The sequence below is a fragment of the Oncorhynchus tshawytscha genome, linkage group LG09, assembly GCF_018296145.1.
Source record: "Oncorhynchus tshawytscha isolate Ot180627B linkage group LG09, Otsh_v2.0, whole genome shotgun sequence".
In the NCBI taxonomy this organism is placed as follows: domain Eukaryota; kingdom Metazoa; phylum Chordata; class Actinopteri; order Salmoniformes; family Salmonidae; genus Oncorhynchus; species Oncorhynchus tshawytscha.
The window spans coordinates 42,496,058-42,514,990 of NC_056437.1; the positions used below are offsets into that span (position 1 = coordinate 42,496,058).

Here is an 18,933-nt window from a genome sequence, read left to right on the forward strand (position 1 = left end):
TCTTCCTTGCTGAGCGGCCTTTCATGTTATGTCGATATAGGACTTGTTTTACTGTGGATATAGATACTTTTGTACCCGTTTCCTCCAGCATCTTCACAAGGTCCTCTGCTGTTGTTCGCGATTGATTTGCCCTTCTCGCACCAAAGTACGTTCATCTCTAGGAGACAGAACACGTCTCCTTCCTGAGCGGTACGACGGCTGCGTGGTCTCATGGTGTTTATACAGATGAACGTGATACCTTCAGACATTTGGGAATTGCTCAAGTATGAACCAGACTTGTGGAGGTCTACAATTTTTTTTCTGAGGTCTTGGCTGGTTTCTTTTGATTTTCACATGATGTCAAGCAAAGAGGCACCGAGTTTGAAGGTACACATTGAAATGCATCCACAGGTACACCTCCAATTGACTCAAATGATGTCAACTAGCCCATCAGAAGCTTCTAAAGCCATGACATTTTATGGAATTGTCCATACTGTTTAAAGGGCCAGTCAACGTAGTGAATGTAAACTTCTGACCCACTGGAATTGTGATACAGTGAATAAGTGAAATAATCTGTCTGTAACAATAGTTGAAAGAATTACTTGTGTCATGCACAAAGTAGATGTCTTAACTAACTTGCCAAAACTACTTTGTTAAACAAGAAATGTGGAGTTGTTGAAAAACGAGTTTTAAATGACTCCAACCTAAGTGTATGTAAACTTCCGACTTCAACTGTATGTGAATAAATGTTCACCACGATTTATTAGGAAGTCCATTGAAAAAGCAATGCATCACCTCAAAAAGCCTTAATATACAGCAAATAGATTAAATTATATTCTTTGTGTTTTGGTTTCCAAATGTTTTATTGTTTTTAAATACTGTCCTTTGGTGTGCTGTTAAGAGTTGTAATACGCTGGAGTGGCCAACGACCCAGAGGCCTCTGGTGCAGAGTGAAGCATGGCATGGAAAAAGCGGAAACCGCTATTCCTCAGATTGGACCGTGATTCCAACGGACACACAGGGACAAATAAAAAAAACTGGACATGCTAGCTACGCTAAAAGTATGTTGTAAATGAGTGGTGTAAGCAACTTGCCTTCCCCTCTGCACATCTTTGAGAAATTAATGTGTCAGATGTTTGTCTTTTTTTTCCCCTCTCAAGGTGCACAGTCAGTCATGTGAACGGCGTCACATTTACCTGACATTTGTGCCACCAGAAATAGAAAAGGAGTGTGCTAGGGTACAAGGGGCTGACGGGGCCCCCTCCACGGGTGCGACTTATCTGCTCCAAGCAGGTTTCAGAGGGGCTGCGCTGGCTCCTGCTCACACTACTGGAACTATCTAAGCCAGTACTGAGAAGAAAGAGCCTATCCTTCACTTCAAAATAGCAACGAGGAAAAATAGATATTTGAAGTAATTTATGCAGCCGTTCATTTCTCTAAATGGTATTCATGAGGTATTGCTCAGGTGGTAAGAAGGCTTACCAGTCTCATTTTGTTCAATTTTCAGCTGTGATATCCATGGTGTTTTTAAAAATATTTTTTACTGGTAATGTCCTACACATCTTTCACCGGGCTCTGTCATTTTGGACGAGAGCGCCTTCCCGTATCTGTTTTTTAGAACGTGATATTTCACATTAGGTTTAATGAAATACAACAGCTGTAAAATACTACATGGTTACATATTCTATCCCTTTGTCCTTTAGCCATTTAAATATAGTCAGAGAAAATTAGCACCGACTCCACAAATCCAACTCTTAGATGCAAGCACACACACACAGGCAAACACACACACACACACTTGCATACGTGACAAAAACAATTTGTTTTTAAAATCCTGCATTCTCAAAATAACAGGCTATAAAACAGGGCCGGGCGAGTCAAAGGTGAGTCTGTGTGCGTCCGTCTCATTCACCCTCCACCATCATAAAATTAAATAGCAGACAATACCCACCCCCCCAATATTATTTAAATTCACAAAGCAGCCCCCACAACACACACCCTGTCCACTCGAGTGGCTGAGGCTTCGACCGGTTCTTAGATTAAAGCCCAGCGAGCTAATTTGCTGATAATCCACAATTCCTGCATCATCCCAGTCTAATCCTCACAAGCTCGATCAAACAGGCAAATCTCCAGCTCAGTATGTCCCTGTATCTTCTGCGTGCGCACACACACACACAGGCAGTATAATGAATACGCGGACACTCAGCGGGCCCTTCAGAAGCCATGTAAAAGTTAGTCTACACATCTCCAGGGTCTGAGCTAACTAAACATGACACACGAGTAGAATGACAAGAACAATCTGACACCATAACATGTGCGCGAACAACTATTTACATGACCGTGTACCCAACTTTGAAGTCTTCAGGTAAAACAGTGGTAAAGCCATAGAACTCAAGTCCTCTGTGAGGAATGTGAAAATGTGTTATTAACTGCGATGGGAGGTGATTCTTTTCTGTAACAAATTCAACTGCTTAGGTGTGGAGTTAGGGAGAGACAGGCGAGTGATTAGGGAGGAGATTAAAAGGAACGGTATGAGAAAGCCAGTCGTGTCACCCAAGAGGACCTGGGCAAAATGAATAGGGGGACGAAATAAATGGAAACTGAGTCGCTGTTGGTGAAGGGTTTACACAGGAATAGAAAATATTTGCAGGAGGATATGCAAAGAGCGTTAGGGAAATTGACTGATTTGGAGTTGGCTCTGAATGTCAGTTGGAAGATTGCTGGGGGTTTGCCGTCATAGTGTACTGCATTTCTTTCGGGCCTTTTCATCATTTGGATTTGAGAGACTCTGTATAGTGTGTGTGTGTGTGTGTGCCCAGATAAGTATAACAGTCAAAACCAAATCATCTTCTGGTGTGGTCTAACTCACCACTTGCTGCCAAGCATCACAGTGAAGCCTTTCTCACCTCAAAGTGAGGGCAATTCAGCAGCATTTCCCAAATGGAGGGTCAGAACCTACCGCAGAGTCTTCTGGAGGCCGAGACTACCCTAAGTTCATATGCTGCATCATGTTGTCATTGGTATATTTCTGGGCAAAGAGTTAGTGTGGAAAAGCCAAACAAGACCAAACCCGAGTGCCCCACCCACCTAGCAAACTGTGCTTAATGCCAGGTTAATGGACATGACTCCCATGGATCGTAACTCCCTGGGAAATCAATGGCTGTAATGAACAGTCCCTAATGAAGTTTCAAAACGTCAATGACCACTGAGGGAAAGCTTTCAATTGAGAGACTAACAAAATGGCAATGATGACCAGTTAAGCATCATTTGTGGCCGTCTAAACCTAGAGTACCCATTTACCTACAGATCTTACGCATATATTCGAATCACCAATCTCAAGGTGGAGTTTCCCTCAAGAAAATGTATTATTTGTACAGAGATTGGTTGACATAGTAATATTTACATATTCATTCCACCCCTCAACTTAAAAAAAAAAAAAAAGTCAAGCTAAGCTAGACAGCCTCAAATCCAGACTTAATCCTGATAGATCCTGTTTAGCATTCAGTTTAAAAACATCTACCTCTTCAAAGACATCCAGAGAGATTATGGAAGCTCTCTGCCTGCGGTACGGTGCTGTTCCTTTATACTGTAGATGCATACAGAAAAAGCGAGAAACCACCACACGAGGGGAAATTTCTCAATTGCCAGTAGAAAGGGACAATCCAAAGGCGGAGAAGGACATTGGTGAGGCAGAAACATTCAAAGAGATAGAAATAACACGTGGTATTAGCGTAAAGCAGTGTTATCCAAACCTATACTTGAGCACCTCTCGCTGTTTCACTTATTTGTACTATTCTATAACTAGCACACCTGATTCAACTAATCACTAAGCCCTTGATTAGTTGAAATCAGCTGTGCTAGTACTGGAATGGTTCAACTACTATAAGTGGAACATCTAGGGATATTCGAGGAGAGGTTTGGGAACCACTGTATAGCAGTTTGCAATTAGTTTAAAACAATGATATGCTTTTTCAATTCCATTGTTCTTCCTCACACACAGAATAGTGTGCTTACTTCACTTCAAACATTATGGCCAAGCAACGCTGACAGGGCCATAGCAATGTTGATTATGAACAACTGGTGACAGCGATGGGAAAGTCAACCCCAGAGGCATATTCCTTCAAATCAATGCCTTTTAGTGACCATTTAATGCTGGTAGGGTATTGTAAATTATGAGTGATGGCAGAAAAGCTTTTTTGGCTCAAAAGTCTATCAAGCAATTCCTTTTGCAAGGGTCACAGAAATTGTACAACACTTTTTTGACAAATGAGAAACTGTTTTTAGGAACAACCAACCCACTCGAGGTTCTGAATTTGATTAGTGTTCCATCTTTATTTCTCCAAAAAAGGATGATTTAATTAGGACAATTCTCAGATGACGAGGGAGACTGACAGAAATTGTGAAATTGAGATATCTAGGGTGTCCACTGGCTCTGCCCAGAGTTATTGAAAACGCACTTTGGTGATGACAAATATGATTCTTAAAAATAATTTAAAAAAGAGTTTCGTAACCTAATGCATCCGATAATAAGCACAGAGCTCTGCAGCTTTCTCTCCAAAACTTGAGGGTTTTACATTTTGTTCGTCTTCCAAGTTGTTTCCGCAGGTCGCAAATAGCAAAGTTTGCATGACACGAGCTGAATAAAATGTTAAACGCTTTGGAAAAAAAAAAAAATTGTTGGCATTTCACAGAGATGCTTGTTTGTGAGAAGAAAAAAAAATCTTACCTCTATTATTGGTTTATGGCCTCTGGATTTGAGAAGAAAGATGAGTTCAACGAAAAGCCTGCCAGGTAGCCTTAATTCTCACAGCATTCAGACAGGATGATATTTTCCAGATTTGACCACTTTTTTAATATATATATTTTTTTGATCTGGCCCTAATCACCCTAATTTTGGACCATCCTACAAGGGTAAAAAAAAACACCAATAAGTTTTGAACGGATTATGATAGAGACATGGAACTGGTTCTTTTAGAAGATTATCTACACAATTAACATTATTTTACACCCCAAGACACCCTAAGACCTCTCATACTCAACTGGCGATACGGATCCGGACCGGGGTCAATATGGACCGCAGGTCTCCCCCTTCACCCAACAAAAAATAAAACATAGGGCTTCGAACCCACGGTATATTAAACACAAATAAGATATTGTATGCGTAGAATTGCAGGAAATTAGCTTTAAAACGGCAAATTCTCTCTTCACCAACAAGAGGGGTGTGAACAGTTTGGGGTCACATGGGTTGCGAGGTGGGAATGTGTTACTATGCCGATAAATCACATTATCCATTCGGACCTTTGCCACCGAGGAAATATGTGACCAGATTCTCTCAAATAGTACTCGAGTACCCCTGCCCTAAGATATCGTGCAGAAATGTATGAAAGATGTTGAGTACATTATAAATGTGTACAGCACACTGACACTGGGGGATGCCTTTCATAAACAATTACAGTCTGAAGTGGGAAAGCTGCACCTCCACGATACCAAAATAATGACATCATATGGCCCCAGAGCACGGTTGTGACCAAAAACACCCCTTTGGATGAAATCCTATAATTGCACAGCACCATGGAAAGGCTGAGAGAGGATGATAGGAGGGAAGGTAAGAGCAAATAAAAGGATAAGGCCAACAAGTGAAGGCTCGCCTACAGATCTATATATAAAACAAGTACTGTAGACATACAAACCAACAGACACACACAATACGTGCTTTTGCCTCCTTTCCAGGCTTGCTTTCAGTGTACTGAGTCCCCCTAGATCTAACCTCCTGGTTGACCTGAGATGTGCTGATGAGAGGAGGGAAGCGGGGGGAGGCTAGCCTGACAAGTTGACCTGTCCCCCCTGGGGGAAAGCTCTGCTGGGCAGGCAGAGGCTTGAGGGGCCTCTGCCGGACCTGCGAGACACTACTGGCTATGGAGGTGCTGGACAGGAATGACTGTGTGTATGTGTGTATGTGTGTATGTGTGGGGGGGGTGTATGATGGGAGAAGAGCACAGCGCCGTGACATTTAGGGTGACTCCTAGCCCACGTTACACAGTGCCTCTTGATCACTTGCTCCTCCCCTCACTAGGAAAGTGCAACATCCACTCTGCCCTGAAGGGCTTCACTTAATAGTGTGGATATAATGACTTTTTCCACAAGGCTGGCTGCTGCGTTGCTGCTACTGCATACACAATTACTCTGGGTGGAATCGGCAAAGTGTAATTATCAATTTGTTAAGAGTTGAGTAGTTTGGTTCTCTGGAAATACCTCTGATGTATATAACAAACAGGTGGTGCAAAAGGCTGGAATGTGTGTGTGTATGGACATTCACCAGGACTATTGCAATGCTATTCCTTCCTGCCTGTAAGGCTCTGGTGTAACTAGCGGGTGCCTTCTAAGACGTCAGCTGCATGCTGCAGTAGGGGCATTGGCTGATGGAGCCTGGGCCTTGACTTGCCGTATGGGATTACAGTGGATTTCAGAGAACATTACACAGTCATTTTATAGCAGAGACAGAATAAGTGGGGTTTTGCCCATAAGGGAAATCCAAGCATAAGAAAGCACACTTGTCCAATTGCAATTAATCGACTCCGACACCTAGCGATATCACCTGCCCCAACCAGAATGACAAATAGGTGAGCAGGGATTTGAGATGAATACTGGTATCTTTCTTTCAATCATCAAAAATGTGTATAAGGGGAGTTGGGGATTCAGATTGGGGGCAGATTTACGCAGAGGACAATATGACTGTATTATGACACCAATTTAATGGCTTTCATCATAGTAAACAGTACACAAACCACAATACCTGCAGGGAAACTACTTTGCACATGAAAAGATATGATCAAAATGTTATAGCAATGGCACCATAAAAATAAGGTCCATCTTAACAGAATGGTTAATCAATTACAATTATTATAATTGATTGGATGTACACTACAGTATGTAATGCTTTTCCAGTAGCTCAAAGCACTTCATAGTTTGAGGAGAAATGTTAGACGCAACAATAGACCCCTCCGTAGCTGGAATCTGACGGACAGCAACATTTATCAGTGTGTGTCATCTCAGTTGTTGACCTGTTAGTTCTTAGGCCGCATTGTAATTGCTTACTGTAATGCCTCCCAAAAAGGCAGAGAGATGGAGGAGAGGTTTGACATCAGCAGCCTGTCGGGGTGCGTGAGCAGAGAGGAGAGAGTTGCTAGCAAAGCAGCTTGACAGCCTGTCATGTCACCCGATAAGCTTGAAGGTTTGTAAATAGTAATTAGTAAGCAGATTGTTTGAAATGACTCTGTGGGTTTGACATGCATGTCATTGTTATAGGCTTGACATGTCATTTTACAAGACATTTCGTTGTTATAATTTGGGACATCCCTTTCAAAACCAGTATAACCAGTCTATAAATATCTTCTGGCATTGGTTTGGTGTCTACAGAGGGACATACAATGCCATACTGAGGGACAAATACATCGAGAGAAATAAACACAGCAGGAGACTCAAAATAACTCAGCCCTCCATGTGCAAACAATATACAATACAAATGATCTCAGGAGAGGTTCTTATAACATGCAGCAGTCATGAATCAGTCACTTATGGGGGAAATAATATGAGGAATCTAGTACACAGCCTGTGCCCATTTGTCGAGCAGGCTCAGGCCATTTCCTCTTCCAGAAAGGAAGATGGGGAGAAACAGAAACACACACAGAGAGAGAGAGAGAGAGTGTCTTTAAGGGAGTCCATAGGCCAGACACAGCATGTTGGGACTTGGGAAAGTCACCCACTGCTTTTCTCATGACCCCTGGCCAGCTTGTAGTCTGCTGTAGCTCGTGGGACAGTGCATGCGGGGAGTCATGGAGCAGAGCAGCAGGAAAGTGCTGTCTGTCTGAGGCATTCGCCTGGGGGATGTCCTGTGTGGCAGAAGCCACTAGTTGAGCTATGTTTCATTCCAAAAGGTTGCCCCCTCCCTCAGCCCACACTCTCCCCCCTCTGTGGATCAGAGATCACTATAGGTAGGTCTAAACACAGCAGCTCTGCTTATTGTCTAATTGCTTTTCCCATTCAGTTTTATCAGAAACAGAGCCATTTTCTGGGACTAAAGGCAGCCGAGGGCAACTTTAACAAGGGGCGGAACTGCGGAGGACGCTTGCTAACGTTATCTTAGCACTAATGCTAGCTGCCCTCACATACCTGTCCATAACTGTGTGAGGGGCAAAGCACACAACTCGGGTGAACTAATTTCAATCTCCCCAGAGGTCCAAGGATGCATCACAATGTGAGATACATGGCCAGAGGCAATACACAGGATTACAACTGACCACTGTTCTCTTGGGGTCCAGATTGGACAACCCTCATTTTACCTTGTTATAACTAGTGAGATGGGTTGGTGTTCTTTCTGTCATTACGTCTAACAATAGTCCAGATAAATCCACAATCCCCTGTAACAAATCACAAGAGACCAGCGACTTCAAATTTGGCCTGTATTCCAGGCTCTAAACGCCGTTAGGCAAGCCTCCAGTCCCTATTATTTTAAGAAACAAACAATTAGAGATAAGGCACAGTTGTTATAACTTTGATAGATTGCATTCCAGAGGATGGGGGGGTGAACTCAACGCACTGCAGCAAATACAGTGGAGGGAGGAAACAAACTGCGCCAAACGATGACACGCCAGGCAGAGTCGGGTTTATTAGGCACCAAAGCGTTGGAAGCAGACAAAGAGGGAGGGAATACCTGGACTTGTCCAATAAGAAACATTGCATGTCCTAATGAGCACTACCTAGACTAAGGCATGCTGTATCTTGATGAGGGACAGACATGTTGCTAAAATAAAGTCCAGAACCTTCCTCACTATTAAAAACGACACTGAATTCTTGAGAGTAGGTGAAGTATTACACATGACACTCTTCCCCAGGCACGCCTTTCCTCTAACCCAGAAGGATCTAGGAAACCCATATGGGATGACCTTGTTAAATAAGTCAGTCCTTTGTAGAGCACACCTGGAAAACAAATGAAGATATCATCTTCCCAGGGATGGTGTGTCTGGAATGGAAGTGTAATCAACTAGCGTGTTGGTCCTTCCATCTCATTTTAAACTTGTTCTAAGTATAGCATTTTAAATCCTTTGTTGTCCATTAAAACAGTTAACAGTTTGAGGAAGTATAAGGTCATGTTAAAAGTGGGTCTAATTATTCATTAAGGATTTTTTCCATTAATTACAGGCCCAAATTATCCAGATAACCCTGAACCACCTCGTGATCCGACTGAAAGAGCAAAAAAGCCTTCAATTGTAACAATACTGGTACAGCTTTCCTTTGACCCACCCCAGTAATTAGGAAAAACAAATCCAGGCACATCAAGTAGCGAGACTTTTTATAAAAACACATTTCTTCAGTAATGAGATTCAGTAAAGTACTGGATACAATACAAGGTCACTTTAAACAATTACAACACATATGAGACTAATGGCATTCAAATGAGCAAAACCAAAATGACTAGGCTCAGACTTGACAATCCTAATTGATTTAGGGATCTCAGGACAATGTAACTAACACCATGCAATAGATGGTCCTATTAAATATGATTACTGTATGTTTTATAGCGCCTGACATGACAACGTGTACTGTTGGCTGCTGTGTTGAGAGGACAAAGAGCATGGCCTAGTAAAAAAAATACACACATAACTGTCATTTCCATGTAAAAGCACCCATGAGCAGTTTATAGGATCATATCAAATTTGGTCTTGTTGGTGGCGGACCGCATTAGAATAATAGCCCACGTGTAGAATAATACCCAAACATTCAAAGCAGGATATTACATTTTTCTACCTTTGTGTACTCGTTCAGGATACATCCTCATAAAGAGAATGACATTCATATCCATAATTATGCATTTCTGTGTTGTACAGATTAAGGACCCATGATGTCATTCTGTTACCGGGTGTTGATCCACTTCACTTACTGCAGTTCAATAAACAAGAGATGTTCTCAAACTCAAGGCGTCATATCATAGCCAACACCCCATTCTTTCTGCAGAAATCTTTGAATCTTAATTTGGAGTAAATATTTATCAGATTTTTGGAAAATGTGCTCACATAAACTGTGAGAGATTTTACTGTCATTCTGCTACCAAACTTTGCATCTTCAATGTTCCTCAAGTAAAAGTATTTTAGCAACATCTTCAGTGGCAATTGTTCAAAGTAGACTTCTGCATATAGGTGTATGGTTTGCTAAACTTTGCTTGACATACATTTTAAAATGTGAAAAGTGAGTCTCAGCATTACTCTTGTTACAGTGGAATTGCCCAAACCTAGATTCTAAAAAGGTCCAACTGAGCAAGAAGCTGCGATGAAAAGAAAAACAATGCTGGCTACTGGCTTAATGTCATATTAATGGCATTGGGTGACACACTTGCTGTGAAGCAGTGTATTTACAATACATTAGTCTAATGTAGCCTACTTTAACTCCAGACTTCAGTTCCAAGACACTAGTTAACACGTCACACACAAAACTAACTAACAAAACTAACGCCCCCCCCCCCCATAACTCAACAATGTGATTGAAAAGGCAACAAAACAATCACAGGTTATCCTGTTTTCAAGAGAAGACAAACACAGCCATGGGAATGAAAGCATACAAGTAGAACTAGCCATCTTCCTGTTAGCAAGACTCTATTCACAACCATTTCCTCCCATGTCTTGGCCCCTACATCTTAGGGGACACACCTGCTGTAGACTGTTGGTGAGTCAAACAGATAATTTATAAATCAGGTGGGTCATTGTTCAGCTACCGAGCAGTATTTTCTGCACTTCATACTTAAGGTAAAAGCTTGAGAATAGATTGCAATAAACTTGTGTCAAGTAATGATTCCTTGTAATACACATTACTATTTGGCAATGCCACACCCTGATAAGGTGAAATGAGCTAGTGTGAGATTGCCAGCATCAGCACATGATTGTTTTGGAAACAAAACACTGAAAAGGGCAGAGAATCCTAGGACAGATGTGGGAAAGAGAGATAGGAAGTTTCCACTACATCCCATTTCCAGTGAATATTTTGGTTCCCTTTTGGGCTTTTTTTTTTACTGGGAAAGAATACCACTCGTTAAATGCACCATGTCTGAAAATTCTTTGTCAAAATCTAAAAACAAATGGCAGTGTTAAGACTATTTCTACACGACATTGTCCATAAACTATATATACACATTGGTTAAATTGTAAAAGAAATGTCATTACGACCAAAATACTTGATGTTAGAATGCTTGAGTGTGATGTGAAACAAGACTTTGCTAAACAGTGTTAGTCCACTGTTCAGGCAGTGTGTGTCCATTTTATAATAAAGGGATTAATCCTCCCTGGCCAGCAGAATTGTGTGTAACACACTTGTTTCAAATCCAATGGAAAACGAACAGGTGTTTCAGGTTAAATCCCCATGTCGAGTACGGGAACTTAATCGTCTACTACTCCACAACAAAATTAGAAATTCCACTGTCTATTAGGTCAAGTTTTGTACTGTCATTCGGAGGCAGCTATAACATTGTTTTATGTTGTCGGCGTTGTCAGTTCGAAGAAAATGTTGGTTACAAAACACCTTGCATCCACATATAGCCTACTAAACAATAAGACCACTACTTTTGAAATGATAAATTGCGTTATTTCAAACTCAAAATGACTATTGTCTTACCTGTAAAAAACAAGAAAAATGTGAACGACAGCAAGATGCAAAGTTTCCTCGAAGTATACATCTCCATAGTTCAACATGCGTCTTCTGTTTGACCCACAGCCGCTGTTTCCTGTCTTAATGTATTGTCTCCCCGTTATCTGTGAGCAATTTCGCACTACCTTGAACCGCCAGAGCGAAGACTTGGGGTAGCGAGTTTAGTGGGCAATGTGACATTATCCGGAGTTAAATCATCTCGTTCTCAGCAGCAGTTGACGTGAGAGTGATAAAGCCTCACGTTCGCATTTAGCGTAGCGCGCAAATAATTATTCCAGCTGCCTACTTTGGCAAGTGTCCAGATCTTTTCTTACAAAAATGACTTCGTCTTTCATGCTTCGGTCGTCGTCAAAAACGAACAAAGTTCTCACAGTGAGAATACTCTGCCCTGCCACCTCAACAACCGACACCTGTGCACATTAGCAACGTCACGCTTGACATTCTGCGCACTTACAGGTGTAGTGGTTCTATACCCAAATAAAGAAACCGTGTGAAAATAACTATTCCCAATTATAAACTGGGTGGTTCGAGCCCTGAATGCTGATCGGCTGACAGCCGTGGTATATCAGACCGTTTACCACGGGTATGACAAAACATATTTTTACTGCTCTAATAACGCTGGTAACCAATTTATAATAGTAACAAGGCACCTCGGGGGTTTGTGGTATATGGCCCATATACCACGGCCAAGGGCTGTATCGAGGGCACTCCGTGCTGCGACATAGTTAAGAACAGTCCTTAGCCCAGCCCTGGTATATTGGCCATATACCACACCCAGTCGTGCGTTATTGCTTAAATAGAACCTTGGTACATCGATTACACATTACTTATTGTATATTGCACATATAGGATACACATTATATATGTTATTAGCTGATTCAGGGTATAACTAGGCTACTGTTGGAGGCTAGTGCAAAATGCCTTTTTCAGTTAATAGACATTACTTATTTAGCTAGAGAGCGATTTCTGGACATTACTATCTAGACAGCCTACACACCTGCTATGTGTGCTGAGTTCCAAATTAAGAACTCAATGGGGGCTGGCAATGATACAGTATGATGACAGTCAACTCCTTAAAAAAATGGTGACTTTTTACAAATGATTACAATATAACAAATCAGCTGATGAAGCTTTTCAGACAATGGCCATGGTTAGCTCATATGTTGATACACACATTGAGGCTAATGCATAAGTGTGCTAATCTAACCAATTCCAAAATGATCTAGTCTCTCTCTTTTCTTTCCCTCTCTTGAAACTCCAGTTCATGTTCTATTACATCTTTAGATCTCTCAGGTGGCTAATGCAAAGAAACAAGCCTCGGTGGCTTGTCAAGAGAGCTTTGGCACCCCCAGCACTTAGCAGGCAACTTGGAAGTGGAGAATGTAGACAAGCCCAGCCCTTAGAGGTGAATACCTGACTCACTCTGCTTTCTCTGAGGCTGGTCGGTTGCCATGGAAATACTGGTGAGGCTAATGCAGCAAGATTACTAAATTATTAGAGTCCAAAGGCTACTGGGTCGCATCTATACCTATAAAGAGTTGCCAATGGATTACATCGGGACCTCCCCTGAATTGCTACATTCAGAGGGTGGGTGGTTGTGTCAAGGAACATGAGCACTGTCTGAAAGAAAACCGGATATGTTGGCCCCTAGACTGAAAAGGCCTATATTTTGATTCATTTTATATTCAAGTTCAGACTATTTTTGATGAATCTCCTCTGCAATTGCCTCAAAGCCAATTTCTCTACATATAGGCTTACTAGAATATCTTATAGTTAGTAGATGTGAAGCCCATGCAGGCTATAAAGCAGGGCTGGCTCTAGCCTTTTGGGGGCCCTAACTGAGATTTGGTGACCCCACATAGTTTTAAAGGTAATTCCTGCAATTCTACTAATTTAGCAATGGGGCAGAGAGAAAAATGTGCAATTTTACCGCAAATTTTCTGTAACTTGACCCCATTTTACCAGAGGGTGGAGAGACATTCTTGCCTTTTTAAAGCTAATTTCCTGCAATTCTACACATTCGCCATGACTTATGACATGTTAATATGATACCTGAGTGAGAGTGACTAACAAAATCAATGGGGGCCCCATGGAGGTAAGGGGCCCGGGGGCACGTGCCCTGTGTGTCTGGTCATTATTCGGCCATGATTACTGCAAGTTTAGATAGCTGGCTAGAATAATTAACCAATCTAAATTAAAAAAATCACTGAGTGACTGTCTGTAGCTATGTTTCCAATAACTTGGTCCAGTGATTTTTTTTTGTAGACATTTATAAAGTTTTCATAGAAAATACATGCGACAATTGCCTGTTACAGTGCGATTCCATTTATCTATCTTATGTCGATAAAAAAAGCTGGATGTAATGACCACACATTTTTTTAAAATTATAACAAAATAAGCAAAAACCTACAGTGTCAAATAAAAATGAAGTGGTTGAAGTGTTTCCATTACACATTTAGGCAAATTGCGCATGAATACATTTGCGACAGCCTGTATGCTCTCCCACCGATCTGTTTCATGTCTCAGGTAGCCCGTGAAAGCTAGCATGGATAGAATGCAATAATTGATTAACATTTACTATATTGTAATAATTCTCATCTGCCAACATATTGCCATGGTCCGTGCCATGGTGAAACTTGTACTCCTGCAGATCTGAAAATGTTGGATTGTGAAACTTGCCAGTCAACCAGAAAAGCAAGGTGAAGTAATTTAGAAAACTCTTGAAAGTCAGGACAATCCTTGTCCTGCAAAGAACCATAATTTTTTATAGTTTACATTTTTTATATAGCAAGCAGTCGGCTTAGGCATTCAGAATCAGAGGTGTGGACTCGAGTCACATGACTTGAGACAGATTCGAGTGACAAATAGGGTGACTTGCAACTCAACTTTGACTTTAACACCAACGACTCGTGACTTAACTTGGACTTGAGCCTTTTGACTCGAACTGACTTGATACCCCCCAAGTCCAAATAATAAAAATGATGCTTTTTAGAAAAGTGTGCAGCGCATCAACTCTTCATTTAACGGATTACAGTTTGAATCGGAGAGCAGCCAATCAAATTGTGCCAGCTGAGAAAAAGGAGCCCTTGGAAAGATGATACCCAAAATTATTATTTTTGGATATAAAGACTACACTGTAGTCATCAAAAATCGGATTGCAACTTGCAAAACATGGGGTAAGAAAATTACAGACAGAGGTGCAACAACTTCCACATTTTCTTCCGACATTTCAAGCTGTGCAAAGAACGGTAAGTCGTGGTTAATATAGCCGACAGCTATATAATTTATAACTTGCTAGTGTATTTATAACTTGCTATAACTTGCTAGTGGAGCATGTAGGCTAACATAACGTTAAATCAATGAGCCTCCACACTGTCAGTCAGTGCAGGAATGTGATCAGTGCACCCAAAATTGCGCTACAACTGGTCAGGCAGTTGGAAACCTAAATCCTGCCTGATGTTACTGCTGTTCCTGAAACCATTGACATACGTTAGCCTACTGTAACCACACACAGAGGGGGGGTGTGTGTGTGTGTTACATTTGGGCGATTGTGTACAAGTCTACATCGCCTGATTGCAATCCTCGATAGTCGATCGCAATGGGGGGTTGGAGGTGCGGGTCTTTCTCATGATGTAGCCATGATGCATTTCCATAGAAATATAAAGTTTATTTGGAAAGAAATAAATATATATATATTTTTAAAAGCATTCACAATTTGCGCAAATGTAATATACTAACTATTACTCTTGTTAAAAATATGAAATGGTATTACATTTGGTGAAGAGCACATTATGACTTGTTTAGGACTCTAAACTCAAAGTTTAGGACTTGAGACTTGTCGGTCTTAACCTGGGACTTGAGTTCTAAGACTTGAGACTTACTTGTGACTTGTAAAACAATGACTTGGTCCCACCTCTGTTTAGAATGAAATGTAGAGTGCAGCTTTATAGTTATTTAATGATATCAGGTGCCCTACGTACCTTAAAAATTATTCTGCATAAATTTTTTAGAAAAACACAGTTTATCATTATTTGTCACAATAAAGAAAGTCAGACAAAAGAAAAATCCACCCTGTCAAGAAGATAAAAATGTTGTTGACTCTTTAGAAAATGTATCCTCTGCCGTTTCCATTATACATGTTGCAATGATTTATTTTGCGACATTGCTTTTGTTGAATAAACCTGGGTCAATGGAAACCTGCCTAGTGACTGACATGACCTCACGTAGCAGGGGGAGAAAAACGCATGAGCAGAGTCCCCACCAGTGGAGGCTGCTGAAGGGAGAACAGCTCATAATAATGTGTTTGATGCCATTGCACCTATGGCCCTCCAGCCATTACCACAAGCCTGTCCTCCCCAATTAAGTTATACCACCAACCATCTGTGGTCCCCACTTCTGTTTTTTTTCTCGGGGAAAGGGAAGTTAGGTTGTAAATACTGTATCCCTGAAAACTAGAAACATCCACTTTCTCCCAAATCCACTAAGGGTGTGACTGACATAACAAGAGAAAAACTGCTAATACACACCACATTCTGGAATTGCACCTTGTGTATTATAATATGCTAACTCTCAACAATAAGTTGAGACCCCGACAGAGTTCCTAAACAATACATAATTGTTCTAGATATCATTTTTCAGAATTGGGACATTTAAATGTTGTGGCCTGTTATGGACGACTATGGGACATTGTGGCATTGTTCGGCTATCCCTGAGCAAATGTCCGCTCTCCTTAACCACAAAACGCATACAGACAGGGCTTGCTTCCAAAGGCAGGGCCCGAAGCCTGTTAAGAAGACAATGTGCATTGAAGTGAAATACTAGGGAGGTTGAAACAGCCACTGCCATCTCGAAGAGGCTAAAGCAAACTAAGCATCTTCACTAAAAGGCTAAAGGTAAAGAAGAGGCAAACACCTACACTACCGGTCAAAGGTTTAAGAACACCTACTCATTCAAGGGTTTTTCTTTATTTTTCCTATTTTTTACATTGTAGAATAATAGTGAAGACATCAAAACTATTAAATAACACATATGGAATCATGTGGTAACCAAAAGGTGTGAAAGAAATACAATTTTTTTTTCTTCAGATTCTTCAAAGTAGCCACCCTTTGTTTTGACGAAAGCTTTGCACACTCTTGGCATTCTCTTAACCAGCTTCATGAGGTAGTCACCTGGAATGCATTTCAATTAAGAGGTGGGCCTTCTTAAAAGTCCATTTTTGGAATTTCTGTCCTTCTTAATACGTTTCAGCCAATAAGTTGTGTTGTGACAAGGTAGGGGGTATACAGAAGATAGCCCTATTTGGTAAAATACCAAGTCCATGTTATGTCAATAACAGCTCAAATAAGCTAAGAGAAAAATGACAGTCCATCATTATTTTTAAGACATGAAGGTCAGTCAATATGGAAAATTTCAAGAACTTTGAACGTTTCTTCACGTGCAGTCACAAAAACCATCAAGCACAATGATGAAACTGGCTCTCATGAGTACAGCCACAGGAATGGAAGACCCAGTTCATTAGAGTTACCAGCCTCAGAAATTGCAGTGCAAATAAATGCATCACAGGGTTAAAGTAACAGACACATCTCAACATCAACTGTTCAGAGGAGACTGTGTGAATCAGGCCTTCATGGCTGAAATACTGCAAAGAAACCACTACTAAAGGACACCATGAAGAAGAAGAGACTTGCTTGGGCCAAGAAACACAAGCAATGGAATTTAGACCAGTGGAAATGTGTCTTTTGGGTCTTTTTGGTCAACCGTAAAGCATGGAGGAGGAGGTGTTATGGTGTGGGGGTGGTTTGCTGGTGACACTGTCTGTGATTTTATTAGCCAGCATTGCTACCACAGCATTCTGCAGCGACACACCATCCCATCTGGGTTGGGCTTAGTGGGACTATCATTTGTTTTTCAACAGGACAATGACCCAACACACCTCCAGGCTGTGTAAGGGCTTTTTTTCCAAGGAGAGTGATGGAGTGCTGCATCAGCTGACCTGGCCTCCACAATCCCCAACCAAATTGAGATGATTTGGGATGAGTCGAACTGCAGAGTGAAGGAAAAGCAACCAACAAGTGCTCAGCATATGTGGGAACTCCTTCAATACTGCTGGATAATCATTCCAGGTGAAGCTGGTTGAGAGAATGCCAAGAGTGTGCAAAGCTGTCAAGGCAAAGGGAGGCTACTTTGAATTATCTCAAATATAAAATATATTTTGATTTGTTTAACACTTTTTTGGTTACTACATGATTCCTTATGTGTTATTTCATAGTTTTGATGTCTTCATTAATTTTCTACAATGTAGAAAATAGTAGAAATAAAGAAAAACCCTTGAATGAGTAGGTGTTCTAAAAACTTTTGACCAGTAGTGCATGTTCATTGGTAGCCCATATCATACAATAGCAATGGTCTGAGTGTTTCAAATATTTAATGAAGACACTAACAGGGAATTTCATCTATTGCCTAGGTCCATCAAACCCCAATGTGAACCAGTACTTATGGTTCGTTTTATTGTGGTAGTATTCCAACTGACACAAACAATTGCCCTTGACCTACCTTGACTCAACCTCAAAGCTGATAAAGGTGGACACATGGTGAGTTCATCATTGACCAGTAGCAGCTTTGATTCAAGCACACGCATCCTCCATGGTCTGCCATTATGAAGACCCTTTGTTGAATTCACCACATTTTCCTGAAGAAACATACAAAAGTTCTCATGAATGTGCACCTAAAATCTTGGACAACAATGCTAAATAATGTTGAGAGTATCAAAATAGTGGCCTACCTGTCATATTTCCCCTCTTGTCCTGTGCACAACGTATTGTATATCCTGTAAAAAGTGCATCATCTCTGACAGGCAGTAAGATGAACAGTTGAAGCTTCACATGCTTGCATACAGACGCACACACTTGACAGCCTAGTAGTGTTCACACTATTTCTCTAGAGATTATGGTAATAATCACACATAACATGGCCAATAGTCATATGCATTAGTGGTAGGCATGCAGTGAAAACAAACATTTCAGAAGCCTTTTGTCATTACAGAATGAGAGATTGACATTATCTACCAGAGGGGTGAGTATACTAAAAAGCAGGATCAGTTAGTTAGCCGGCTAACTTTGATAAAACCAGAAATAAATAATAACTACTAACTACTTAAGCTAAATTGATGTGTTTTTGGTTATTGAGTCAATTAGACCATGCACATTTCAAGCGTATCTTTAAAAAAATATGTGAAGTTATTTCAGAATATTTCTTCAAGTTCGA

General features: G+C 41.0%; 1 protein-coding gene across 1 annotated transcript in view; it reads right to left on the bottom strand.

The window, feature by feature from the left end:
* Positions 1–12,209, bottom strand: part of esama (endothelial cell adhesion molecule a) — a 68,561-nt gene extending 56,352 nt beyond the window's left edge. The window contains exon 1 of the mRNA XM_024432011.2: positions 11,638–12,209. Coding sequence (XP_024287779.1) covers positions 11,638–11,704 — 67 coding nt within the window. The 5' untranslated portion in view covers positions 11,705–12,209. The remainder of the gene's footprint in view (positions 1–11,637) is intronic.
* Positions 12,210–18,933: the final 6,724 nt, after the last annotated feature.